This window comes from Canis aureus, chromosome 18 (assembly GCF_053574225.1).
Source record: "Canis aureus isolate CA01 chromosome 18, VMU_Caureus_v.1.0, whole genome shotgun sequence".
NCBI lineage: Eukaryota > Metazoa > Chordata > Mammalia > Carnivora > Canidae > Canis > Canis aureus.
The window spans coordinates 25512101-25539195 of record NC_135628.1 but is presented as its reverse complement, the minus strand read 5'-3'; the positions used below and the strand labels follow the sequence as shown (position 1 = coordinate 25539195).

Below are 27095 nucleotides of genomic sequence, written 5' to 3'. Positions count from 1 at the left end.
TCTAGAATTTACTTTTTGTCTCATAGCATTGCTAGCCCAATTCTAGACATTTATCATTTATTATTAATTAATGTATTTATTTAAGATTTTATTTATTTATTCATGAGAGACACAGAAGAGAGTGGCAGAGACACAGGCAGAGGGAGAAGCAGGCTCATGCAGGGAGCCCGGTTTCGACTCAGGTCATGATAACAGGTCCTTGAGATTGAGCCGTGTGTTCGGCTCGGTGCTCTGTGTGGGATATGCTTGTCCCTCTCCCTTTTCCTCTGTTACTCCACCTTCCTACCTCTCCCTGTACTTCTCTCTCTCTCTCAAATTAACAAAATCTTTAAAAAAATAATGATTCATTGAGCGGCAGTTGGGTGGCTCACTTGGTTAAGTGTCTGCATTTGTCCCAGATTATGATCCCAGGGTCTTGAGATTGACCCCTGTGTCAGGATCCCTGCTCAGCAGGGAGTCTGCTTCTCCCTCTCCCTCTCCCTCTGCCCCTTCTCCCCATGCTCCCTCTCAAATAAATAAATAAAATATTTTAAAAAAAACGATTCATTGAAAAAAAAAATCATTCATTGAAACAGGTATTTTCACTATAAAAGTAAACATTTTTTAAAACATAGTTTTAATCAGTTTCCTTTCATTAAATCCTAGGCAACAGCTTACCTTTCACCTGAAGACCTTCTGAAAGGAGAAGTTGAAGACTCTCTGGAAAAGGTTCAGGTGGCTATTAATATCCTAAAGACTTTCAAAAAGTCTTTTTTCAACTATAGAAAAGAATTGGCAAGCTATTTTATGGGAAATAAGGAGCTAAAACTATGGGATTTCCACTCTCAACTGGTGTTTTGTAGATTTGACAAATTTCTGGACCGTTTCATGAAAATAAAGGTATTATTTATGGACTTGTAATTTATTCATATTGTGGGTGGGTTGAAAAATCTTGTAGTTTTCTGTGTCATTCAGGAGACAGTTTAACCTATTTGGATGAGAGAGTGGGAGATAGCCTTACTAAAGCCCTTCATAAAAAAAAAAAAAGAACATGGAAATATGTGCTTGTGTATAAATGTGTTTCAGGTACTTAAAAAACGAACATTGAATGAATACACCCATGTACACACATTCACACACACATTTGTATGGAGCCAACTGGCCAACGGTTGTTTTTAAACAAGAACTATTAGCAGTGCCTTGGACTCTCTAAACTTCTTTCAAGTTTGAACATTCTTGTTAATATAAAATTTGTTGAATTTGATCCCAAACTAGAGCTTCATTTTTCGGAAATTCTCATCCTCTTAACCAGTCTGAATGCCTCTTAAAATATGACTGCTAAATACCTAACCACGGGCAACTGGTCCTCCTCCTTTAACAGGTCTTACACCCCCTCTCAGAAAGGGAGGTGATTCACTGCAAAGTGTAAGTGTCTACAAATCGGAGTTGTATGTATTACCTGGGAATCTGATTTAGGATTAGAAGGACATAAAGTTAGGGAGTCATATGTTTAGCTATGGCAAAGTACATATTACTTGTACTGCTAGAAAATTCTCATGAAAAATGGGAATGTGGTTTTTAAAGAGGCAGTAACTTTGTTCATTTATTATTTTTATTATTTTTTTAAAGATTTTATATATTTATTTATTTATGAGAGACAGAGACAGAGAGAGAGAGAGAGGCAGAGACACAGGCAGAGAGAGAAGCAGGCTCCATGCAGGGAGCCCGATATGGGATTTAATCCTGGGTCTCCAGGATCAGGCCCTGGGCCGAAGGCGGTGCTAAACCGCTGAGCTACCTGGGCTGCCCCAACTTTGTTCGTTTAAATCATTTATAATTTTCTGTCATGTAAGCATCCATTAACTCACTGATTTTGAATGTCTGATAGTGCTTTTTCTTTGCAACTTTGAAATGCTGTTGTCCTGGTCAAGATGGTGGGATGATCTTTATTGTATTGTGTTTTTACAAAGGATATATTTGTCACCATATTGGAATTTGAAAAACTGGAAAGACTGGAATTTGGTGGTACCAAAGGAGCGATTTTAAATGGACAAATCAACAAGATGATGGAAGAATTTATGGACCTGCGTGAAGTTTTTAAACAGAGCACTTATGATCCATCTGATTACAATAATATGGTAACACTGTACCTTTGCATTTTCATTTCATAGAACCCTATAATTTTAAAGCTGGGAAAGATGAAAGGTCACAGTGGTAATAGGTACTATCTGGTTACGAAGTCTCTTACCTACTTAGTGGTAGATCAGGGACTGGAGCTTAGGCCTTTGCATTTAGAAGTTTAGAACATTTAGAACTGTTTTTAACAACAGTGGACTCAGTCTGGATTTGTTTCTGGCTTATGTGTATTGGAAAGGAACTTTTCACCTTAACTCATTTTCATATGACTATCTGATTTCTCTGTAACTTGTGTGTTTTATTTTAGCCTTTTCTGGAATCATTGGATAATTTTTTGGTCTGTTTGAACATTTAGTTTCCATCCATTCACTACATATATTATTAATATGTATATTGTCTCATGTTTTTTTTAATTCTATAGTGCTATTTGTAGTCTCATAATTTCAGTCTCAAGGAAATAAGGGGAAGCTTTCAGACTTAGGTGGTTCTGTTTTGTGCCACTCCCAGCAGGTTAGTAGCTGGGGAGAGATACCTGTGAGCTTTAGAATAAAAAATAGCTTTGTTTTCAGTTCTTGGCCAAGAAGGGTAAAGTCCAGGTACCAAAAAAAAAAAAAAAAAAAAAAAAAAAAGGATTTAGCTCTAATCCTCATTGTTAATACAGAATATGAATTTATTCACTGTTGTGTTTATATTTGGTCAAATAATTGATTCTTTGTAATGCACAGATGCAGTACCTTAGCCTTATTGAAGACAAGGTCAGCAAACTTCATCCTTCTGAACTGTAGTTAGCTTTTGGGAAGTGAAAGTAATTATGAGAGGACACAGCCACGATGTGTCCTGCTGTTTTATGGAAAAGTAGGAGGAACCTAGGGCCCTGGTGACAAATAGCCTGAGCTCATCTCCGGAGCCTGGTAAGATGTCTCACACTTGGCAGGCATTCAGTGAATCTGCATGGAATAGAACTCTTGCAGCGCCTTGGCTTAGCTCTCCTGCACAGCTTGGCAGAGGAGTGCGAGACCCAGCATGCATGGGATCCTCAGGTGCATTTGAGTAGCAAAGTCTGGATTTCCTCATGATTAGAAAACCTGGCAGTTTTTCAGAGTGCCAGGGTTGGAGAATGAGGCTAGGTCTAGCTGATGTCACTACCTTGGCAACACCAAAGCTCCTGAATTTATCTTCTCTGCCCAAAGCCTGGCACAGTCCCAATCAAGGAGGAATAGAAATTTCGTTTGCTCTTGACATTCATACATATTTGCGTGGTATTTGTATTTTGGTATTGACTGTTTTGAAGCCCCATTTATTTTACAAGTAAAACAGGCAAGGCTTATTCCTTTAAATTAAAAAAAAAAAAAGATTTATTTTTGAGAGAGAGCATTTATAAGCAGGAGGGGCAGAGAGAGAGAATCTCAAGCAGACTACTTGCTGATTGCAAAGCCCAACACAAGTCTAACAACCCCAAGATCATGCCCCCAGCCGAAATCAAGAGTCAGAGGCTCAACTGATTGTGCTACTCAGGTGCCCCCAGGCTTACTTCTGATGTCTGTGTCTAGGTTGGAGACCCCAGTAACCTGCCCTTGAAGTGCTCCTTCATCCTCCTATCTGCTAATCTCACTTTAGAGTAGAATCTAGAAGCTCCTTGACTTTGATCCTTTCTTAAAATTAAAATGCTAATTAACTATAAGTTCATTTAATTGATTTGCTTATGTTGAAGAGCTTTGCTTTTTTTTTTTTTTTTTTTTACCATGTCCTGGTTATCAGTGTTGCTTCAGAATGTTGGAATGATTACATATTTTTAGCTTAATAAGCTTTTTATTTGGTGCTTTTTAGCTGAATACATTATTGATTTTTATGGTGAAATCAGTTGGTAATTTTTATGAGACATTTTCTCAAATTACTTCCAACCTAGTGTATTCATATAGGTTTACCACATGCCTACCCCTTGCTCTTCTCCTCCCCCTGTGTATACATCTGCATGTTCCCTGGTCCCTATTGAATATATGGTAGTGCTAACATAACAGTTGAGTGTATCATGATTTTGGTATAATAATGGTTTAAATATGGTTCAGTAAATTAAAGAAATAATTGCTAGTAATTTGCTTTTGCATATGCTAGTATTTGTTTTTCTCTTTTAATCAATCTCAAGCCTATAATCAGGCTTTGAGCTTTTATTGCCATGGCAAAAGAGGTGTGCCACTGTGGTCCATTTATAGAACATAGGGATTTTCTCAGGCGTATCCATAAAAAAATTATTGGGCTTCTCAATTATTTTTGAATGGAAAGATCACTTTAGGTATTTTCCTTGACTTCTTCCTATGGAACTCTTGGGAGTTAGACAATTATGGGGAGAGGCTTGGATTATTTATTTTTTTAATTGAAATTGATTTGACATACAACATTGTGTAGATTTAAGGTGTACAACCTGTTAATTTCATACATTTATATATTGTAATGTGATTGTCATTGTAATGATAATTAGCACCGCTACTGCATTGCATAATTGTGTTTATTTTTAGTTGTTGGAATCATTATGTTCTAGTCTTTTAGCAAGTTTGATATTAAATGAATGTGGACACAATATATTAAAATAACAAACTTGTTAAGAGATTTGCTTTATTAATTGTATTTAACAGCAAATCTGGTGACTTTAAGCTCAGCAGCTTTGCTGACATTTTGAGGTATTAGTTGATTAAATAAAATTCTCCAGATAACTAAGCAAAGGTGGTGGCTGTTTGTGAAAGTAACATCTTGGCTCCACTTAGTCTCTGTGAATCAGAGTCCATTAATATTTACTGAGCAATTGCTGGGTGCCAGGAATCGTACCAAACCTTCATACATTCCTGCTTCATTCTCACTATAACCCTGAGAGTGACACCCAGGCAGATGATAACAAGCAAATTACCTGAGATGACACTGTCCCCAGGGGTAGAACAGATTCCAGCCCATGCCTAGCACGCTCTCCGCTGTGCCACTGTGACTCTTTAGTATTTGTCTCCTTTGTTGTCTCCTCGTTGAAATGAAGGGAATAAGTTCATGGGGGGGGAGGAGATGCAGTTGGAGGAATTTACCTGAGCACCTGTGCCCCAAGGTGAACTGATCCAAGATGCAGCGTGTCTTGCTTCTAGTCTGTCATTATACCAGAATGTAGAATACATTTTCAGAGTTGTTATTTAGTTAATCTATACTGGGTTGTATTCTAATTCCTATAATTAGTCCTCTGTTCTGTTCTGGTCTTCTGAATGATTGATTCTTCTATTACTATGTGTAGCATTTTCTAATTTTAGTGATAGAAATTTAGTAGCTATCTACAGGATTTTCATATGCCTTACCTGCTTATTTTTCAAGATAAATTTATTCTTTAAAAGCATGACATTCTTTTGGAAGTGTAACACATGCAAAAATGTACTCCCTTTCTTCTTACTCTGCTGTCTCTTCCCTTAATCTTCCACTTTCTCTCCCCAAAGGTTTCTACCTTAATGAGTTTCTTGTAATATTCCAAAGATACCTTTTTTTTAAGATTTTATTTATTTATTCATGAGAGACAGAGAGGCAGAGACATAGGCAGAGGGACTCGATCCCAGGACTCCAGGATCACGCCCTGGGCTGAAGGCAGGTGCTAAACTGCTGAATAAAAGTGGTGAGAGTGGACATCCTTGTATTGTTGCTAATCTTAAGAGAAAGGCTTTTATCTTTTTACTTTTGAGAATGATGTTAGCTGCAGGTTTGTCATATGTAGCTTATATTAATGTGAGGTGTGTTCCCTCTAAACCTACTTTATTGAGAGTTTTATGCGTAGATATTGAATTTTGTCGATTGCTTTTTCTGCATCTATTGAGATAATGATAATAAGATTTTTATCCTTTATTTCATTAATGCGTCTTTGGTCATGATGACCATCGTGAACGATCCTTCCAGTGTGTTGTTGAATTTGGTTTGCTAATATTTTGAGAATTTTTGCACTTGTGTTCATCAAGGATATTGCTCTGTAATTTTCTTTGTTGTGTCTTTGTCTGGTTTTGTTATCAGTATACTGACCTCATAGAATGAACTGGGAAATATTTCTTCCTCTCAGATTTTTTTAGAATAGTTAGAAAAGTATTAACTCTTCTTTAAATGTTTGGTAGAAAAAAAAAATAAATGTTTGGTAGAATTCACCTGTCAAGCTACCTGGTCCTGGACTTCTGTTTGGGTTTTGTTTTCTTTTTCCTGATGCTTTTTTTGTTGTTGTTGTTACTAGTAATTGATCTGTTCAGATTTGTATTTCTTCTTGATTTAGTCTTAGAAGGTAGCATGTTTCTAGGAATTTTTCCATTTCTTCCAGGTTGCCCACTTTGTTCATGTATTATTTCTCATAGTAGTCTCTTCTAGTCCTTTATATTTCTGTGGTGTTAGTTACTTTTCCTCTTTCACTTTTGATTTTGAGTTTTCTTTTTTCTTTGATGAGCCTGGCTAAAGATTTATCATTTTTGTTTATTGTTTCAAAGAACCTGCTCTTAGATTCACTAATCTGATCCTTTTTTTTTTTTTCCCATTTTTAAAGTCTTTATTTTATTTATTTCCTACCTGATCTTTATTTCCTTCTACTGACTTTGGACTTTGTTCTTTTTTCCTAGTCCCTTCAGATGTAAGATTAGGTTCTTTGAAATTTCTCTTGTTTCTTGATTTAAGCCTATATTACAATAAATTTCCCTCTTAGGACTGCTTTTGCTTTGTCTCAAAGATCTTGAAACATTATGTTTGCATTTTATTTGTATCCAGGTATTTTTTTATTTCCTCTTTGATTTCTTTAATGACCCATTGGTTTTTTAGTAGCATATTTAATCTCTATGTGTTTGTATTTTGCAGTGTATAATGATTCTTGAGTAATACCAGGAATTTTTTTTTTTTTTTTTTTTTATGATAGTCACAGAGAGAGGGAGAGAAAGAGAGACAGGCAGAGGGAGAAGCAGGCTCCATGCACCGGGAGCCCGATGTGGGATTCGATCCCGGGTCTCCAGGATCGCGCCCTGGGCCAAAGGCAGGCGCCAAACCGCTGCGCCACCCAGGGATCCCTTTTTATTTTTTTATTTTATTTTATTTTTTTATTTTTTTTATTAATACCAGCATTTTGTTTATGCTTTAGTAAGTATTTAACGAGAAACAGCTATGTGCTATAAGAACCCTATTAAATATTGGTACTATAACTCTGAAAACTAAGTCTCTTCATTATACTCCCAGAGCTTTGACTCCAGGGGAGAATAGAGGTAGGCAGTTACCCAGTGTGCTCAGTGCTAGGGTATGAAAAGTACAGAGTGCTGTGAGAGCATTTGTGAAAGGCCCCCTGCCAAAGGAGGTGCAAGGAAACTGAGAAAGTCACTGAAGGATAAATAGAACTGAAAAATAAATAGAAATTAAGCAGGTGAAGCGTAGTTAAAAAGAAAGGGATTAGCAGAAAATTGTATCTTGCAGAGAGAGAGGATGTGACAAGGCAGGTGTGGCAAGATCCTACTGTGAACGGGGGAGGGGAGAAGGTGCTGGAATAGTTCAGAGCAATAAATACGGTCAAGATCACATAGGGTTTTGTGGAGTATGGTGAGACTTTGAGACTTTATCTTAAAAAATAAGAATTATGAATTAGAGTGATATCATAAGATTTCTATTTTGTCTTATTAAAGATTTTGATAGAGCAAGCGTGCACAAGCAGGGGGACCTGCAGAGGGAGAAGGAGAAGCAGGCTCCTCGATGAGCAGGGAGCCCGATGCAGGCCTCGATTCCAGGACCTCTGGATCATGACCTAAGCTGAAGGCAGATGCTTAGTCGACTGAGCCACCCAGGTGCCCATAAGATTTCTATTTTAGGAAGCTTGTTTAGATGGCACTTTGAAGAATTAGAGGGACAATAACAGAGGTGAAGGAAATAGTTGGAAAGTGCTTAGCAGAAATCCAGGTGAGTGGTATGGTGATCTGGACCAGAGTGACACTGAGAGAGGAAGCACAGTGGGTGTACTCAAGAGGTGTTAAAGAGAAGAGATAGCACTTGACTCAGAGAGAAGGGAGCAAAGGAGATGGCTGAAATTCCTGTTTGGGTGTCTTAAAAGAGCTGCTTCATAGAGTAGATGATGAATTGAGATTTGTACAATGAGTTGGGATTATCTGTGGGACTCCATGGGGAGAGATGCCATTGCCTGTTCTGAATTTGGGTTGAATGAGTAAAACAGAGTTTGAGAGAGGAAGAGAGACAGTTGGGATAGAGATTTGCCTTTTCCCCTTGCTGAGATGTTAAGTACTAACTGTTTAAGTAATATTTGAGCATCTCAAGTTGTATGTTTCTTTTTTTTTTAAGATTTTTTTAATGTATTCATGAGAGACCCAGAGAGAGAGAGAGAGAGAGAGGCAGAGACACAGGCAGAGGGAGAAGTAGGCTCCATGCAGGGTGCCCGATCCAGGACTCAATCCCGGGTCTCCAGGACTATGCCCTGGGCTCAAGGGGGTGCTAAACTGCTGAGCCACCTAGGCTGCCCAAGTTGTATGTTCCTTGTTGCCATACTGAGAGGAGGGATAAGTTAGGCTTGTTAGGACTTGTTGGGAGGTTTTGTTTACTTTTTTGAAAGTCAGTGATCCTTGAATGAAGAGACTGTCTCTCATTCAGACCTGGAGACTTCCTCTTGATGCTAAATATAACATTGTGGTAGATGACACATAGAGCCCTAGATCGTTGCCATTACACTCTGTTCTCAGGACGTGTGAAAGTCCACACAAGGGGGCAGTCCTTCATAGAGACATTAGAAACATCACGGTTGCCAGGCTTTAAATTCTGATTCTGCCAATTAGCAATGGTGTGACTGTGGGCAGATGATTTGACTTATCTGAGTTTGTTTTGTCACCTATAAAATAGAAACAATACTATCGGGGATCCCTGGGTGGCTCAGCAGTTTAGTGCCTGCCTTTGGCCCAGGGTGCGATCCTGGAGTCCGGGGATCGAGTCCCACATCGGGCTCCCGGCATGGAGCTGGCTTCTCCCTCCTCCTGTGTCTCTGCCTCTCTCTCTCTGTCTGTCTATCATAAATAAATAAATCTTAAAAAAAAAACAACAACAATACTACCTACACCATGTGTTGTGCAAATTGAGTTAAAGCATTTAGAACAGAAAACTGAATGTTAGCTGTCCTTATTACTGCTGTTATGAATAGATGAGGCTTGATTTCTAGAGGTAACAGAGGACTTCATGATGTGAAATGTGTGGTGTGTGCTCTAGGGGCCATTTGATCGGAGAGCCCACAGTGTTTGTGAATTTCTGGGGCTTCTTCACCGTGAATTGCGCTGCCATACGGATGATAGTTGCTCTTCCATGATTTCATTCTTTCTGATTCTGAGAGTGGGTGGTAAGTATTAAGCAGAGACTGGGAGCTGTTAAACTGCATATTAACACCCTGGGAAAACACAAGAGCGTTGTGTTTGATCTGTATCACCAACGATGCTTTCTTACAGACCTGTGATTTCACTTCTCACCTGAAGAAAGTGCTTCTTGCTAGGCTTTCTGCTCCATGAAAAACAAAACAAAAAACTCTCCTATTTAAACTTGGACTGAAGTTGTGATGACAGTGGCTTCTTTTTGATTTTTTGCCAGGCTTTGCTTTATGGTTTATAATCACAATGGACTGGGAGAGAGGGAGGACAGGCTGGCGGGTCAGAGTTGTGTCACTGGGGGTCTGAGCCAGTGGAAAGGACAGGCTGACAGTGCTAAGTGCTCCAGGTTCCTCTAAGGCTGCCATTTTGAGCAGTTAGCCAGATAGAGCTCTTCCTTGGTTTTGTCTGGGATCCCAGTGTGAAACATGGTTGGGGAGGGAAGGGGCAGGGAGGGAGAGGGAGGGAGCCACGTCATGCCTATGTGATGGCTGTTTTCACTGTTGGATACTTTCCCATAAACCATCTTACTTTGGCTCTTCCAGGAATTTGAAAGTGATTATGTCGCGTTTAAGTCGAAAACTTTGGATTTTGACAGAAGGCTTGGGACAATTCTTTGCGAAGGTTTCTTTAACTGCAATGGTTTAGAAGCTGCATTCAAGGTCAGTTCTGAAGAAGCTATCATTAAAGACTATTTTACTAATGAATAATACGGATTGTTAGATGAAAGGAGTGAATACATTCCTTTCTGATCCAGGCAAACTATTAACTGGTCACATTCTGTTGATATTCCCCTCACTGAGTTACATTTTACTTAATGCACTAATGAATGGTATTTGCTTGGGACAAGGTCCGTTTTAGGACTTTGGACTATTGATCTTTTCTCAAATTCAGTGTTTGAGCTCTTGTTACCTTTAAAGCCAGTTTGGCATGGCCTGTGAAATCCTCATTCAAAATGTTGCCACTGTGAAAAGTGAAAAATGACTTAATGCAAGATTTTCTCTTTACTGTTGCTTATGTGTGTTGGGTTCATCTACCCACTTGGCTACTCTGATTGAAACAAAGAGGAATTTGTATACAAATGTACATTTCATCAGGCATACACACCGTTGATAATCACACACACCATTATTTTTGTACATAAATTAAAATGCTGCCAAAAGATGATGATGAGGGATGCCTGGGTGCCTCAGTGGTTTAGTGCCTGCTTTTGGCTCAGGGTGTGATTTTAGAGTCCCAGGATCAAGTCCTGCATCGGGTTCCCTGCATGGAGCCTGCTTCTCCCTCTGCTTATGTTTCTGCCTCTCTCTCTCTGTGTCTCTCATGAATAAATAAATAACTAAAATCTTTTAAAAAAAGATGATGATTCCATCAATTATATAACATGGTCCACTTTCAGATGTTAGGAAATGAAAAAAATGTTGGACAGATGAAGAAATGTGGTATGGGATATTTGTATTCCACGTTGGATAAAAGAAACACATTTTCTTAGACCTCCCAAAAGGACAGCTTATGATGTGGGGAAGAGGGACACTGTGTGAAACCGGCTTGTCAACTGCAAGTCAGGTGTAAATTCAGATGACATCCCAAAAGAGGAATGGAGAATTTTGTTTCCGAAGAAACACACCTAGGGAATCGTGGGCACAATTCATTGAAAATGGCAGTGCAAAACAATAGAACAGACACAGACTTTACACAGGCTACTGTTTGATTTCAACCTTTAAATTCACATGACTGGTTGGGTGGTGGTGAAGGTGCAAGTGTCTTCTGGCCCCAGTCAAGCTTTTTATCACAGAGAACTTGCAAGGATTGGGTCCGGGGTGGCTCAGTCGATTAAGTCTCTGACTCTTGATGTCAGCTCAGGTCATGATCTCAGGGTTGTGAGTTCAAGCCCCATGATGGGCTCCGCACTGGCATGGAGCCTACTTGAAAAAAAGAAAAGCATTCATAAGGATCAAATAGTTCTTTGTTTTGTAAGAGCTGGTAGATGAAACTGAGATGCTATTCGCCAAAATATATAGCTTATTATTGTAAAATTTAGCTGCCTGTGATCCCATCTCTCAGAAATTACTATTTAATACTGCCACTGCTTTTCTTTGGCTACGTATGCATACATGTATCCCTCTGACAAGAGTGATATCACTGGCTGACCCTCTTCAATAACCTTTTTTACTTAGGAATGGATCATAAAAATATTCCTGGTTTTATAGCAGAATTCACTACTTTTGTAATGGCTACATAATGTATCATACTCTGTGTTACTGGAACTACTTTGTTACATGCTTTTATAAATAACAGGAGGAAAGAGTATAGATCTTTTTACAGAGGCTCATACCTTTTCTAATTCATGTCTCCCTCCTTCCTGTAGCACAGCCGTTAATAATGGATTCTATTTTAGTAGGTGCCACTTATGTTTCTAAACAACTTTATCTTTTTGTCGTGTTTTTTGTCTTTAACCTTGCACATATTTGTATCTTGTCTATGGAAACATACAGCAAGAGCCCCCCTGCCCAGTAGCTCTGCAGGCCTGGGACATCATCTTACAGGTTTTGTTACTTTAGATTCCCTTCTTCTGTGTCTTATAAAGCAGACATCTACACACTGCTTGAAGTTGTGTGGACCGACTGCTAGTCAGAGCAGGAATAGTAGTAGCAGAAAGAAAAAATTACAGGGTCACATACTGAGGAAAAATTATTTCTACCATAGGTACAGGATGATGATCTCTATTTTGCCTTTAGGTTCCAGGGAATAAATAGTTACAGACAGTTTTCTGAAGACCATGATTCATGCCTGCTCTCGGCAAAGACATGACCAGGAAGGGCAATGGGACCAAACAGTGTTCTACCCTAATAGGAAACTGTAGTTCAAAGCCTACAATGTTGGCACTGAGTAAAAAAACAAGACAAAGCACAACACTAAAAGATGTTTCTCCAGAATTTACAGTGTCTGCATGAAGGTAGACCGAAATGTATAAGATGTATCCAGAAAAGTCTTTAGGCAGTAAAATTGAAAGCTTGAAAATTATGAAATGTACAAGATTAAAGAAATCTTGTGAAGAGGCAAACCTAGGAAAAATACAAAGATGTACTACTTCAGTAGTGGCAACAGCATTATGAAAAACCATGTTACATAGTGAAACAGAGAAGTAGAAGAAAAGGTAAACTGTATGGATCTCAGATGGTATATTCAGGGCAAGAAGCATGTGGTGGGAGTCCATTTTTCATCTTCTGAGGCTGATCAGAAGGAAAATGTCTAAACTCTTCACAAAATAGCTCTCAGTTTCATGAAGCAAGAGGTTCATATGCCCCCCCCCCCCCCCCCCCCCCCCCGTTCTCATCCCAGAGGGTAGTTTTTATGTATCTGTAATGCCGAAAAATTAGGACAATGTGTACTACCTAAAAGGTTAAGACTTTTCTTTACTACCATTTGTGGGCTTTTCAGTATCTCAAAAGAATATTTTTTTCTGTATCTTTTCTCTTGTGTACTTGGAGTCAAATCTCAATAAGCATATCAGGTAGGCAAGTTGAGAGGCAGCTGGGAAGCTCCTAGTGTTTGAGTTGTGGTCAGTACAGTAAGCATTTGAAAGAACAAGTTGTGGAGTAAATGCATTTCCCCGGTGTTGGTAGATTGCACCTGTTTGTGAAATCAGTGTTGGCTTTTGAACGTTAACCTGAAATCCGAAGTCAACAAAATAGTGGTTGGAAGAAGAAAGTTAATTTGCATTTTGCTAGGTAGCAGCTAACCAAGCAGGTCTTTAAATATTTAGCAGTTTCTATACTGGTTATAGTGGATATGACTGGGTAGGGGGAAAAGCCAAATGTGTCTAAACTGATTTGCATTTTACTTTATATAGTTTTTTCTTTGTGAGTTTTTTTTTTTTCAGTGAATGTGGTTGATGTAAAAATTTAGAAAATGTTAATGAGGCAGTTTTTAAAGAAAATGATATTTTTCCTATAATTTTACTTGAATTCCAGCATGATTAACATACAGTGTTATATTAGTTACAGGTATACAATATAGTGATTCAACAGTTTCTGTACGTTACTCAGCACTCATTGTAAGTGTACCTCTCTATTCCTCATCACCTATTTTACCCATCCCCACCCCCACCCACCTCCACCTGATAACCACCAGTTCTCTATAGTTAAGAGGTTTTTCATTTCTTTTTTTCCTTTGCTTTGTTTCTTAAATTCCACATATGAGTGAAATCATAGGGTATTGTCTTTCTCTGCATGATTTGTTTCGCTGAGCATTATACCCTCTAGATCTATCCATGTTGTAAATGGCAAGATTGCATTCATTTTTATGTCTAATATTCCATTGAAAAAATAATATATGCTCCACTTCTTTATCCATTCACCTCTTTTTTTTTTTAAGATTTTTAAAATTTATTTATTCATAGAGACAGAGAGAGAGAGAGACAGAGACACAGACACAGGCAGAGGGAGAAGCAGGCTCCATGCAGGGATCCCGACATGGTACTCCATCCCAGGTCCCCAGGATCACACCCCGGGCTGCAGGCAGCACTAAATGCTGTGCCACCGGGGCTGCCCCTCCATTTACCTCTTGATGGGATACTTCCATGTTTGGCTGTTGTAAATAACGCTACAGTGAGCATAGTGGTGCATATATCTTTTCACATTAGTGTTATTGTATTTGGGTAAATACCCAGTAGTGCAATTACTGGAACATATATAGTAGTTCCATTTTTAATTTTGTGATGAACCTCCATACCTTTTTCCATGGTGATTACACCAGCTTGCATTCCCACCAAAAGTGCACGAGGGTTCCTTTTTTCTCCACGTCCTGGTCAACTGTTGTTTAAGGAAAACAAATTTTGAAGAACACCTATTATTTCCCTAAAAGGAATTAAAAAAGCTTTCTTTTTTGGGCATGTTGCTAATAAAGCACAGACCAAGCTTGGTATATGGTTTTCTGCTCATGGTATTTTCTTTTTTTTTTTTTTTTTTTTTGCTCATGGTATTTTCTTACTTTGAGGAGGTATCTTTTTTTATCTTTAAAGATTTTATTTATTTGAGAGAGAAAGTGTGTGCGTGAGAGAGCATGAGTGGGAGGAGGAGGAGAGGGAGAAGGAGAAGGAGGCTCCCTACTGAGCAGGGAGCCTGAGGCAGGAACGTGGGAGCAGGACCTGAGCCAAAAGCAGATGCTTAACCGACTGGGCCACCCAGGCACCCCAAGGAAGTATCTTCTTTTAAAGAAATACCTCTATAACAGGCCTAATAACTAACATTTTATGAAGCCCACACAGTCAGCAAGTGACAAAAATAATTTTCAGTGGCACCGTGGTTGTTGAGAGCCCACACAGGGAAGCACAGACCCTGGTGCCAGACTGCCCAATGTCAAATGCCAGCTCTGCCACCAGCGGTGTGAATTTGGGGAGCATACTCCCTCTCCACCGCTCCATTTTCTTACCTGAAACCCATGATAACAGTATTTTATGGCCGTTAAAATACAGCACCTGGCCACCTTGTCAGCATTATATAAACACTGCTTATGGAGAAATACGTGTTTTAATTACACAATTGTGCTTTCAAAGAAAGCTGTCTCACACAGGGTCCACATGGGGCCAAAAGTAAGGCTGGAGGCTAATAGATACCCAAGGTTAGGCTTGCAAGTAGTTGAGCTTTGTGGAATCTGGTGGGGAAAGTTAGCTGGGATCTGGGCAGGGGGTCATGGACTATGCAAAGACATTTGGGAGGACCTTTACTTTTTTGCTGCTGGTAATGTGTTCCTTTTCAGGCCACATGTTTTGTTTGTTTTTTTGGTCTCCCTACTCATTGGCCTCTTCTCCTTGCTAGTAGGCTTGTTCCCTGCTAGTTTGACTGCTGTAGGTTCAGCTGCTGTGTCCTGGTTCTCTTCCCGAGCAAGGGAGAAGGTGATTAGTTCAAGGCATTAGTTTGAGGTAGAACATTCACATCAAAGGAACTGTCTGCCTGTGGAGTGCTTGTCCTGGGAACAGGTCACTGCTGCCTGAGGCCAGCTGGGGTGACTACATGGTCTGACCTGGAACACAGGCTGCCAGGGACAGGACAGTCACAGTAACTGATAACATTCGGTATAATATTAGTGGTGTGACCTGGAGGTCCTCAATAGGGATATTTGCATCAAAAGAGCACTTGTATAGGAGGGGAGAGTGAATAAGGATGGATTTTGCTTCTGCTTTTGTATCTGCAAAGCATCCTCAGCCACATTTCCTGGCGCCCAGCAGGAAGAAGTAGTGTTACCGTGAGCAGGGATTACTGACAGACCGTTCGTTTAGGACTCCTCTAAGGAACAGAAATTACATTTTGTATCTGTTTTATTGGAAAAGTGTTTTAGATTTGGAGATAGTTGATTCTTGTCGGGTTCTGGATTTTTGCTTTAACCCTAGTCATGGAGGAGGTTTAATGGGGGAGATAACTGAGTAACTATATTAAAAATCCATGGTTCTTAACCTTTTAACCTTGATTTTTACAGCTTTTGACTGTATTTGGGAATTTTCTAGAGAAACCAGTTGTCATGGAAATTTTCAGCCCACATTACAGCACACTGGTGCACATGTTTAATGCAGAATTGGATACGTGTAAGCAATTGTATAATGACCACGTGAAACAGGTAAGTAGGGGATGAAGCTGAGCACATCCCCAGCATCATTTTTGTGGGTGGTGGCCATCAGCTAGAATTTATCTAAAGATCTAAAGATTAGATAAGGAAGGTAAACCTTTTATGCCTTTATTTGATTGCCTTCTGCAGATGAAGAACCTGCTCTAGGAACCATAACTCCTATTGAGATTACTTAACACGTACATTTCACGTCTTTGTACTGTGAAACTACCGAAATGAACAATTGCTTACAAGGTTGGAAATGCATGCTGATTAAACATTCCCTTCCTCCCTCTTCACCAAAATATGATTTTGCAGATCGAGCGTGGAAATGTCATTCTTCACAGGAATATGCCATTTACTTCAGGCAACATCAAATGGGCTAAAGAGGTCTTTGAACGACTTCAGACATTTTGGTCCAACTTTGCATCTCTCCGGTATTTGTAAGTTATTGGGCTTATTTCATGGTAAATTAATTATCCTAATGAGACAGGCAGGTTTTTTTTTAGAGGGTAGTGAGTTGTTCATTTCAGCCCTTGAAGAGTCATTGCCCTATTTAACTTTTTGTTGGCTGAGTTCATCGAGAGAGATCCATCCCCCCATCGTTTTAGAATACATTCAGTGGGACCCTTAAAACTTCCATCTGTTTGCCCGTTGCAGGTCCTTATATATTTTCTTCCCACTTTTCCTTTGCACCTGCAGTATGTTGGTAGTTTTTGGTTCCTCTTCTTCAGTTACTAGCACTCCTTTTATTTGACAGATTTCTGTACCTTCCTCTTTTCTTTGTAGGAACTGGTAACTTTCTGCTCTTGTACTTTGGTTACGTCTCTGGAGTTGCATTCATTTTGTAACTCTATCTTTTAAGGCAAAAACAATTCATAAGCATTATTTGGCGTTTCTTATTTCTACTCCTGTTTTCTATAGTGCATTTAATTTTACTTTCTATTGTATGTATCATTGTAAAGTAGTTAAGCTGACATCTAATATGTAGGAAAGTAGAAAAATCATATTCCTACAGATTCTTGGAAAGTCCTGATGATGCCCTAGTTTATCAGAAGTATATTGAAATGGTCGCTTTGCTAGAGCAATTTGAAAATCATATCTATGATGAATGGAAAAGTAACGTGGATGAAATCTGTGAATTCAATTTGAATCAACCCTTGATTAAATTCAGTGCCATAAATGGTCTTCTCAGTGTCAACTTTGACCCAAAGGTAGGGGTCTGATGTTTCTAGGTTTTATATATTTTTATTTTTATTACAAGTATATTCCTGATACTTCCGGTCATTTACATTAATTTGGGAGAATGTTAGTCCTATGAGGATTATAACTGAAATCAGCTTCTAATGAGTCTTTGTTTTAGAGATTTGTTTCCCAAATGCCATATTAATTACTTTTTTTTTTGCCTTGCGATTATTTACTGCTTCCACCTTTACTGGATAATGAGCTAAAGTAGGGTACATTTCATTTTATCTTTGTGTTCTGTGTTTCTAGTATAGTGTTGGGCACTTGATAATACTTAATAAATGTTAGCTCAGTTGAATGTAGTCATTAGTCTTTTATAAGAGTTTTCTGGCATGAATTATATTTGTAGCACACATATCGTTTTTAATTAAAATTTTATCATGTAAGATTTGGAGAATCCATGAAACATGGAATGAGAATATCCTTCAAGGGGGGCAATAAACTGTTATATGTTGGTTAAATTGGTAATTTTTATATAATGGTTTTCAAAAAAACATAAAACAACATATAAATACCCCAAATAATATGAATAATTAAGTATATCCAGGATGAAAACTACCTTTATTGAAGAGATGGTTTTTATCCTATGATAAACCACCTAACAAAGAAATTTCATAGATTATCTGAATAAGTTTATTTTCCCAAAATTTCATGTTATGTGATAATGAAAGTGCAGGAACTTTAATAGCAATTATATATATAGATGGTTGTGTGTCTATATATTTATACGTAACATACTCTATGTACTTATAACTGATAAATGATATATGTGTATGTATATATTTTAACCTGTCTCCAACTCTAAGAGCTTGGTAGGAGGCACAAAATAAACCTTTCCTGTTTACTTAAATGAATATGCTTTACAGGAAAGGGCAAACAAAATATCTGTATGTTGTCATTACAAAAAAACTAGTAAATATTTGGCTAATTTTTTAGATAGTGGAGATTACGTGCTGTTTTTTTAGTGATTGTCCTGTCTTTCATGTCAGTTTGAATGTATGTCTAGGTAAGAAATGAGAAAGTTAGCCTCAGTGGATTTATTTGTTATAATCTGCACCCAAATTCTCATCTGTTGTCCTAAATTATTACAAAAAATAGCATCGCTTAATTATGTTTACAAACCTTAGCACACATATATAAATATGACTGAGAGAATTTAGGATTTGGGCAGCCCCGGTGGCGCAGCGGTTTAGCGCCGCCTGCAGCCTGGGGTGTGATCCTGGAGACCCAGGATCGAGTTCCACCTCGGGTTCCTTGCATGGAGACTTCTTCTCTCTCTGCCTCTCTCTCTCTCTCTCTCTCTCTCTCTGTGTCTCAATAAATAAATAAAATATTTAAAAAAAGAACTTAGGATTCCTTCTATGTCTGATTTCATAAAACCTGCTTAAAGAATCTAAATTCCTGAGATGTTTCAGGAATAATTCCTGTGATTGTACCTGAAGGGATTCTAAAAACAAAATGTATGGTACTAGTTCACCTGTGGTGTGACAGCCTAAGGAAGTCAACTGGTTTACCTTTTAAACATGTTATGCAGTCTTTTCCTCAGAGCCTGTGATTTATAGATATAGTCACTTCTGCTACAACATGACATGTGCATTCCTAAAAATCACTGTGCTATGAAAGATTGCACAATAAAAAGTAGAGCACTTATGGGGAAGATGGGGGTTAGGGCTAGCGCACTTAAAAGCTGTCAGCGGTGCATTAGAAAATAGGAAACTAGGAAGAACAGCACTTTATACATTTTAAATGGCCAAATAATACTTAAATACTACAGTAAATTTGCCACTTACCCTTGACAAAGACCGGAAGCTTGCTCATGGAAGTGGGTGTTGGACAGGTGGCAGTTTGTGCATTGTTGTGGTGATAGAAGGAGGGCTGTCTGATACCAGGCAGAAAGTTGTACCCCCTGTGTGAATGGGAGTGGCTCATCATACTTGAGTGAACTGAGGTATTTGGTGGCTGTTGGCATAGGAGCATTTTGCATATTTCTAAGCCTTTCAGTTGAGTTGAGTGCAGTTTTTAGCATTTACCTAGTGTTTCTTGCTAATGACATTGTAGTTAAGCAGACCAAATTTGTGGTAGGCCCACATTGCTAGTCTGTCAGTTATATTGCAACAAATTTATGTTTTCAAAACAAACATTGTAGCAGAACAGCACTGGGAAAAGATTGAGTCCCTGTATAGCCTTCCATTTCACATCTCTATGTGCACATGTCACTCTTTTGCTTGAATTCTTTCTCTGACTGTGGGCCACAGCCAGTGATTTTTACCTTTGTTATTTATACTTCTGTGTCATAAGAATGTATAATTACTTCTATTAAAAAACATATGAAACAATAGCCTTTTTACATTGAGGATTTGAAAATTTTATAATCATTGGATAAAATTTTAAGCGTTTGGATTTTAACGTGTTAAAAGAGAATGGCATTCTTAAAATACACAATAATCCTTGATTTTCTTTTAATAGCTTGTGGCTGTATTGAGAGAAGTGAAATACCTTTTGATGTTGAATAAGTCCGACATACCAGGGTCAGCTTTAGCTATCTTCAAAAAAAGAAACACTATTTTAAAGGTTAGTGTTTGTAGATATTAGGGCATTTTTTGAACAGAAATATTTCGATTTGTAATGCTGACCATGTAGACCTATAGTACTTTTATGCCTCTAAGATATGTAGCTTTAAATATTTGGTACTTTTTGTCTTGGGATTTCCTTTTCCCAGTACATTGGAAATCTTGAACTTCTTGTGCAAGGCTATAATAAGTTGAAGCAGACTCTTCTGGAAGTGGAATACCCTCTGGTTGAAGATGAGCTGAAGGCCCTGGATGAGCAACTGCAGGCAGCCGTGACGTCACTGACGTGGCAGGATGACTGCTGCGAATACATCAAGAGGGTGAAAACAGCCACGTCTGAATTGGCACACAGAGTGGAGCACACACAGAGCAATGTTAAAGTGATCCAGCAAACCATGAAAGCTTGGGCAGAGTGTACGCTCCTTCCCAGGAGGGAGCACAGAAGGGAGACTGCCTTTACTTTGGAGGACAAGGCTGATTTATTTACGAAAAAATACAAGCTAATTCAAGAAGATGGCTGCAGGATACATAACTTGGTGGAGGTAATTGCTTTTAAGGTTTTGACATTGACTGAAGATCTTTTCAATTAGTTGACAAAAGAGCAGACGTAACCTAATAATGTTGGATTCCTTTATTGGGCTGGAGAGAGCTTTATGTATGATTTTGTTAAGCATTTAAAATGGAGGAATTTGCATTGCTTACCTCCAGTTTTTTCACAGGCCTACAATTTCTGCAGCCCTTGCTTATTTTCATTCCTGAGGGAAGAGATTGGAATGTGAGATATATTGATGAAACAGAAAGCCTAAAGCTGGAATCCTTGTCTTTGTCATAGCTACATGCTCTTTGGGATGCTATTCATAGCTGGCCCTGTTTGAAGAATGCCTGTAGGTGCCAGCCATCTTGACCGTGTCACCTCCTGCCACCCTCTCACCCTTCTCGTAATGGTGGACAATGGTCACTCTCCTTTTACTATGTATTTGAATTTTCAAAAACAGTAACAGGCACTATTCTAGAGTGATCAATTTAAGAGAAGACAAAAATAAAACCAAAGAAACAAGGCAGAAAAAGAAAACAAATGCAACCAAACAAAAAGTCCCTTATCTCTTGGACCTTACATTCTAGTTGGAATAGGTAGAGAAAATGACATATATGGAATAGGTCAATTGGTCATAGGAGAAATGGTAAAAAAAAAAAAAAAAAAAAAAAAAAATATATATATATATATATATATATATATATATATATATATACACACAGCAGGTAGGATAGGGAATCATTGGTATGCAGTGTATTTTATATGCGGTGATCTGAAACCCTTCCATACTAAGGTAGCAGTTCTGCAGAGAACTGAAAGGGAAAGAGAATGAGCCATGTGTATATCAGGAGAAGGGTGTTCTAGGTAGCAAAAAAGTATAGAAGTTTGAGGAAGAAGCACAGGTGGTCTATCCAAGGATCAGTTAGAGAGCCAGGATGCCTGAAGCAGAATTTGCAAGGAGAATAGTAGTAGTTGATGAAGCTTGGAAGGGACCAAGGACAGATACATGGTATTGACAGGCCATTATGAGAACTTGGGTTTTTACCATGAGGTGAAATAGCAGCCAGACACTCTCTACTCAAAGGCTAGCCTGTTGAGTGTAAATCAGAGGGGAGCAAGGAGGTGGTAGGAGGTAAAGAGACCTTTGAGAGATTATTATCATAATTCAGGTGATAACGGCTTGGGTCAGAATGGTAGTGATTGAAACAATCATGCTAGATATATTTTGAAGGTAGAGCCGACAGGATTTGCTATGATGAGTCAGGAGAGAGAGAATTCAAGGATGGATTCAAATTTTTTGGTCTGAGCAACTGGAAAATTGGAGTTTGCCTTTACTGATATGGGGGAGAACTGTGATAGAGTGGATTTTTAATGAAAAGAGAGACTTGGGGCAGCCCCGGTGGCCCAGCAGTTTAGTGCCGCCTTCAGCCTGGGGTGTGATCCTGGAGACCCGGGATGGAGTCCCACATCGGGCTCTCTGCGTGGAGCCTGGTTCTCCCTCTGTGTGTGTCTCTGCCTCTTTCTCTCTGTGTCTGTCATGAATAAATAAAATCTTAAAAAAAAAAAAAAAAAAAAAAAAGAAAGAAAAGAGAGGCTTTGGTTTGGCCCATGTTAATTAGACACATATGCCCACAGACCTGGAGGTTGGGGTAGAAGACCAGGCCAGTGACATAGAATTGAGAGCCAGGAGCACGTATGTCATATGTAAAGCCAGGGACTTAGAGGAGTTCATGTAGGGATTAATAGGTAGAGGAGAGGTCCAAGGACTGACCCTGAAGTCATCTCTGAGGCCAGGGAGAAGGGGAGGGTCCAGCACAGGATGCTAAAAAGGAGGCAAGTGAAGCAGAAGGAAAAATCGAGAGAGATGCTGTCCTGGAAAACAAGTCAAGAAGAGATGCCAAGGAAGAGAAAGCATTTGACTTTGTCCCATACTCCTTCAGGACCTGAAAATGAGGGCCGAGGCTGGCAGATGTTGCAGCGTGGAGGCCTTTGATGGCTGTGACAGAGCTAACTTGATACAGTGGAAGCTAGATTGGAGTGGCTGACAAGAATGGGAGAAATGGGACCAGAAAGCCATTAAACTGAGGATGTCTGAGGTGGCCAGAACTAAAAACTCTGCAGGGCCTGGGGCGTGTCAGAGATGGGGAGGATTTTATTTTTAATGTTGGTTGAGGTTTCTGAGTGATTGTATGTTGATGGGAGTGGTCTAGTAGAGGGAAAATAATTCTCAGAGGTAAGTCCTGGAAGGAAAGGGATTTTGTAAATACATGTGGGAGTTGGCTGTAGCTAAGAATTTGGAGAGTTCATCTGCAGTAACTGGAGGGAGGAGGGCAAAGGTCAGGAATGAGGCGCTCACAGCCGGGCAGCTCGAGGGAGATACATACAGGGAAGTTCATTTTCACTCTTATTAAGGAAAAAGGGATGGGAACAAAAAAGCGTATTCCGCATTTCCTTTGGAGCATGTTCGTTACATGGCACCATCTCTATAGATGTATGTGGTCCTTAGACCATGACACTCTCCTTTGGCCAGGGCAATGACACCCTCACTGTGCACACACACCACCATCACAGAGCACCATGGCCTGGGGTTTGCCCCCTGTAGAGGTTGGAAACCAGGGTGTTTAGTCTTGTGTTTTCCAGAATCCAGGCCTGAATTTTCTCAGGCGTTAAGTGAAGACCCTTGTCTCTAGGCTAACTCTCAGTGGGAGAACAAGCGACAGACCATGGTTTTTCTCCTGAAATTGACTATAGCTGACCACATAGTTTAGTATTCCATTATCATTCGCTTAAGGTGAGCCTCCTAAGGGCCCCAGTACCCTTTATAGATTCTTAAGATATTTGAGTGAACAGAATAAAGAGCCTTGCTTCTGTGGTGCTTGCATCCTAGTGAGGGGAGAGACGGAATAAGCAGCGGGTGTAAGGCAGGGACGTTAGAATTGGTTGAGTGCTGCAGAACAAAGATGAAATAAGAGCAGGGCGCAGGAGTTTTGGAGTGCTGGGCTGGGGTTTTAGGTAGGATGATCAGCATGGGCCTAAATGAGAAGGTAGATGAGCAGGAAGTTACGGAGTCCACGTAGTGAGCCCTGGGAAAGGAGTATTCCAGACAGAGGAAACAGGCTTCAGGGAGGACCATGGCATGTGTTTTGTGCAGGGAGGTGCATGTGGGGCAGCTGAGGGAGTAGAGGGGTGGAGAGTACGATGAGCTGAAGTCAGATGCTCACGGGGTGTGAGGAGGGGGGCGGGCACATCAGGGAAGTCCTCGCAGGCCTCTGTACACACTTGGGCTTTTACTCTGGGCTACGTGGGCAGCTCATTGCAGAACTTGGAAGAGAGGGAAGTAAACATGATCTGCCTCTCATTTGGAAGAGAGACTGGCGTGTTGTCATGTTGCAACTAGAGCACAGGGAAGGCAGAGGGCCTGGTGGGTTACTGTGGCAGTGACCTAGGTGACAGATGGGTGATGCCTGGGCTGGGGGCGGTGATGATGGAGCCTATCAGAAGTGGCTGGATTCTGGATATATTTTCAGTAGAACAAACAGAATTTCCTAATAGGCTGGATGTGAAGCATCATAGAGGGAGGCATTGGGGATTATTCTAAGAATTTGGTCCCCTCAGAAGATAAGGTTGGAAGTTTTCTACTAAAAGATGGGCTCTATTCTTTTTTCCTTAAGTCAAAAACTAAGCAACTCTGGAGACCTTGTTCTCAGTATGGGAACAGAGGAAAAGCTCTAAATTGAGAGAAGTCAACTTCAAAATAGGGATAAAATCGTTCCCTGCACCCCCCCCCCCCCCATATCAGCCCATGATTTTCAGCCTGGTCCTCAGACTTCCTCTGAGGAGTGTCACTGGGGGGAATTTGTGGAAATATTACAGAGGGTAGGTCATCTCTGCCTTTTCATGCTGCACCCTGTGTGGCTGGGGGATCCCAGGCAATAGTTTGCAGGCAGAGTCCAAGATGAAGAAAGAAGGGTAGAACCATGAAAGCTTGGATCTGGAAGGGACCTGAGCCATCACTGAGTGACCCCGAGCCCTTCTTCCCTTTTTCTCTTTATATTAAAATGTTGAAAATAAAAACAATTCTTATGAATGGCATTGCAGTATATAAACTGGATATCTTGGGATGAAAAAGTATCAGCAATGAGGCAGTCACAGATACTGTACTGTGAATGTTTGGAAGAGTCCTTTTTTAGGGAATCAAGAGGTCTTTTTTTTTTTTTAAGATTTTATTTATTCATGAGAGAGAGCGAGAGAGAGAGAGAGAGAGAGAGAGAGAGAGAGAGGCGGAGACACAGGCAGAGGGAGAAGCAGGCTCCATGCAGGGAGCCTGACATGGGACTCGATCCCAGGTCTCCAGGATCACGCCCTGGACTGAAGGCGGCGCTAAACCGCTGAGCCACCCGGACTGCCCAAGGGAGTCCAGAGGTCTTGTTTCTTTTCCTAGCTTAGGTGCCAGCTTCCTACCAGTGTGACTGTTGGTGTATTTTAGGTCTTTGTTTTTATATCTTTCAAATGAATAGGCTAAACAAGATGGTCTTTAAGGATTTTTTTTTTTCCAGCTCTAAGATCTATACTTCTCCTTTTTAGTGCCTACAAAGGAGCCAGGACTGCTATGTACAGCTGCCCAGGATATCTGTGGCACAACACATGACTCTGGGGGTGTGGGTCACATACACTACAGACACATAGAGCTGTGAATGGTTCTACCTGGTTGGGCAATTCGGCATCGTGAAAGGAGAGGTCCTTAAATTTGTTGAGGGCAAGAAATCCCTCAAAAAACTTTCCAATCTTGGCCCTATCTTATTACTTCTGTAGCTATGGTTCTTGCATGTAACACACACCTTTGAATCTGGATCATATATCCACAGTAGCAAATGATCAAAGAAAGGACAGAGTATAGTCAACCCTATAAACAGCTCTCGTTTCAGTACTCCCTCTTCTCTGTGCTCTAGTTTCTGCCTTGGGCATCTGCCCTCTGGACTGTATGACTATGTAAGCTTTACCACTCAGAAAGGTATCTTTGGAATCAACCCTTGCTACCCACCTGACCTTTTCAAATCTATGTCCTTAGTCCTGCCACACTGTAGGCTCAACCTCTAGCAGTCCTAAACCGTATCCATGTCTGACCTTGTCATGCCCTGTTGACCTGTTCATGACCCATACTCTTGGGAGATGTCAAGGTAGAAGAACTTAATACTGTTGAAACACAAAGGGAGTTTTGACCACACCCGGCTGTTGTTCCCCAAGTTGAGTTACTGTTCCATAGGTTGCTTATAGGTGGTTTGCACAAAGTGTTGTTTGGTTGTTTTGGGTAAACCAAGTTAAGTTGATTTTTAATTGTAGCAGAGTGAATCTCCAAGAAAGACTTAGAGTACTTAGCACTCTGCTGACTTAGTGATCTTTGGATAGTCCAGACAGTGTTCTCTGAAAGACCAGTTCGGGAAACCTCATTTACACATAAGGGTCTGGAAGATAAAGCCCAAGGCCACATAGAGTTAGGGATAGAGCATGAATGCCTTCTAAATGTCCAGTACATATAGAAAGCATTAAAAACTCATGGATTTATTGTTTGTATTTGAAGACAGCAATTTTCATAAGAAAATTGATTTTTCCTTTAAAGGAGGACTTTTGAATGTATTTTATAAATGATACTAAGTGTTACCAAATCCTGCTCAGATATTTAGTGTTCAGCTTAAGGGTCTATGACCTGGCATTTAAATGTTCCTATCTTGTGCACAAAAATGTGGTCCTTTCTTTAACAAAACATTTAAATGGAAAGCTTTCATCTTTGTACTCATTATTGCTTGTACTCCTCTATTAATATTTATGTTTCTAGGAAAATAGGAAGCTCTTCAAAGCCAATCCTTCTCTGGATACCTGGAAGATTTATGTGGAATTCATTGATGACATTGTGGTAGAAGGCTTTTTTCAAGCTATAATGCATGACTTAGACTTCTTTCTGATGAATACGGAGAAACAGCTGAAACCCGTACCATTTTTTCAAGCACAGATGATCTTAATGCCCCCTGATATTCTTTTTAAACCTTCTTTAGAAAGAGAGGCTGGGGATGGCTTCTATGATCTCGTAGAAGAAATGCTTTGCAGCAGTTGTAGAATGTCTGCTCAGATGAAGCGAGTAGCAGCACATCTGGAAATAGCAAATTATCAGGTATTTCCTTTGAAAATGTGTATGACCTTTCATATTAATGATTTAACAATAAATTGAGATAATGGGGAGCACAAGGAAAGGAAAAGTTGGGAAAAAACACAGTTGTTGATTTTACCAACTATTCTCCCTTTGAAGAATGGCATTGGGTGATGGTACATTGTATGTAATTGACAGAGCGGGTTGGTTTTAACAAACGCTTGCTTTTCCTGTCATTTAGAATGACATGGAGAATATGTTGGGCCTGGTAGAGGTCAGGCAGGAGATAATGAACAGAGTGGCAGATGTCATCAACAAAGTCTTGGACTTCAGAAATACCCTGGACACATACGCGTACCTCTGGGTTGATGATCGAGCTGAGTTTATGAAGCATTTTCTCCTGTATGGGCAGACTGTGTCATCTGAGGAAGTGGATGCTCATGTGTATGAAGAAGTCCCTGCACAACCACCAACTCTTGAACAATTCAAAGAGCAGGCAAGGAAAA

At 39.8% G+C, this 27095-nt stretch overlaps 1 protein-coding gene and 1 long non-coding RNA gene across 2 annotated transcripts in view; one reads left to right on the top strand and one right to left on the bottom strand.

The window, feature by feature from the left end:
* Positions 1-27095, top strand: part of DNAH11 (dynein axonemal heavy chain 11) — a 324061-nt gene that overhangs the window by 24273 nt on the left and 272693 nt on the right. Inside the window, 10 exon segments of the mRNA XM_077856567.1 lie at positions 646-879; positions 1950-2117; positions 10040-10156; positions 15972-16109; positions 16416-16540; positions 17116-17311; positions 19809-19913; positions 20062-20454; positions 26281-26613; positions 26831-27085. Of these exon segments, the coding sequence (XP_077712693.1) occupies positions 646-879; positions 1950-2117; positions 10040-10156; positions 15972-16109; positions 16416-16540; positions 17116-17311; positions 19809-19913; positions 20062-20454; positions 26281-26613; positions 26831-27085 (2064 nt within the window).
* On the bottom strand, positions 10994-19243 carry LOC144288768 (uncharacterized). Its single transcript, XR_013356746.1, has 3 exons — positions 19133-19243; positions 14229-14308; positions 10994-11416 (listed from the first exon to the last, which is right to left on the bottom strand). It is a non-coding gene; the product is annotated as an uncharacterized LOC144288768 (long non-coding RNA).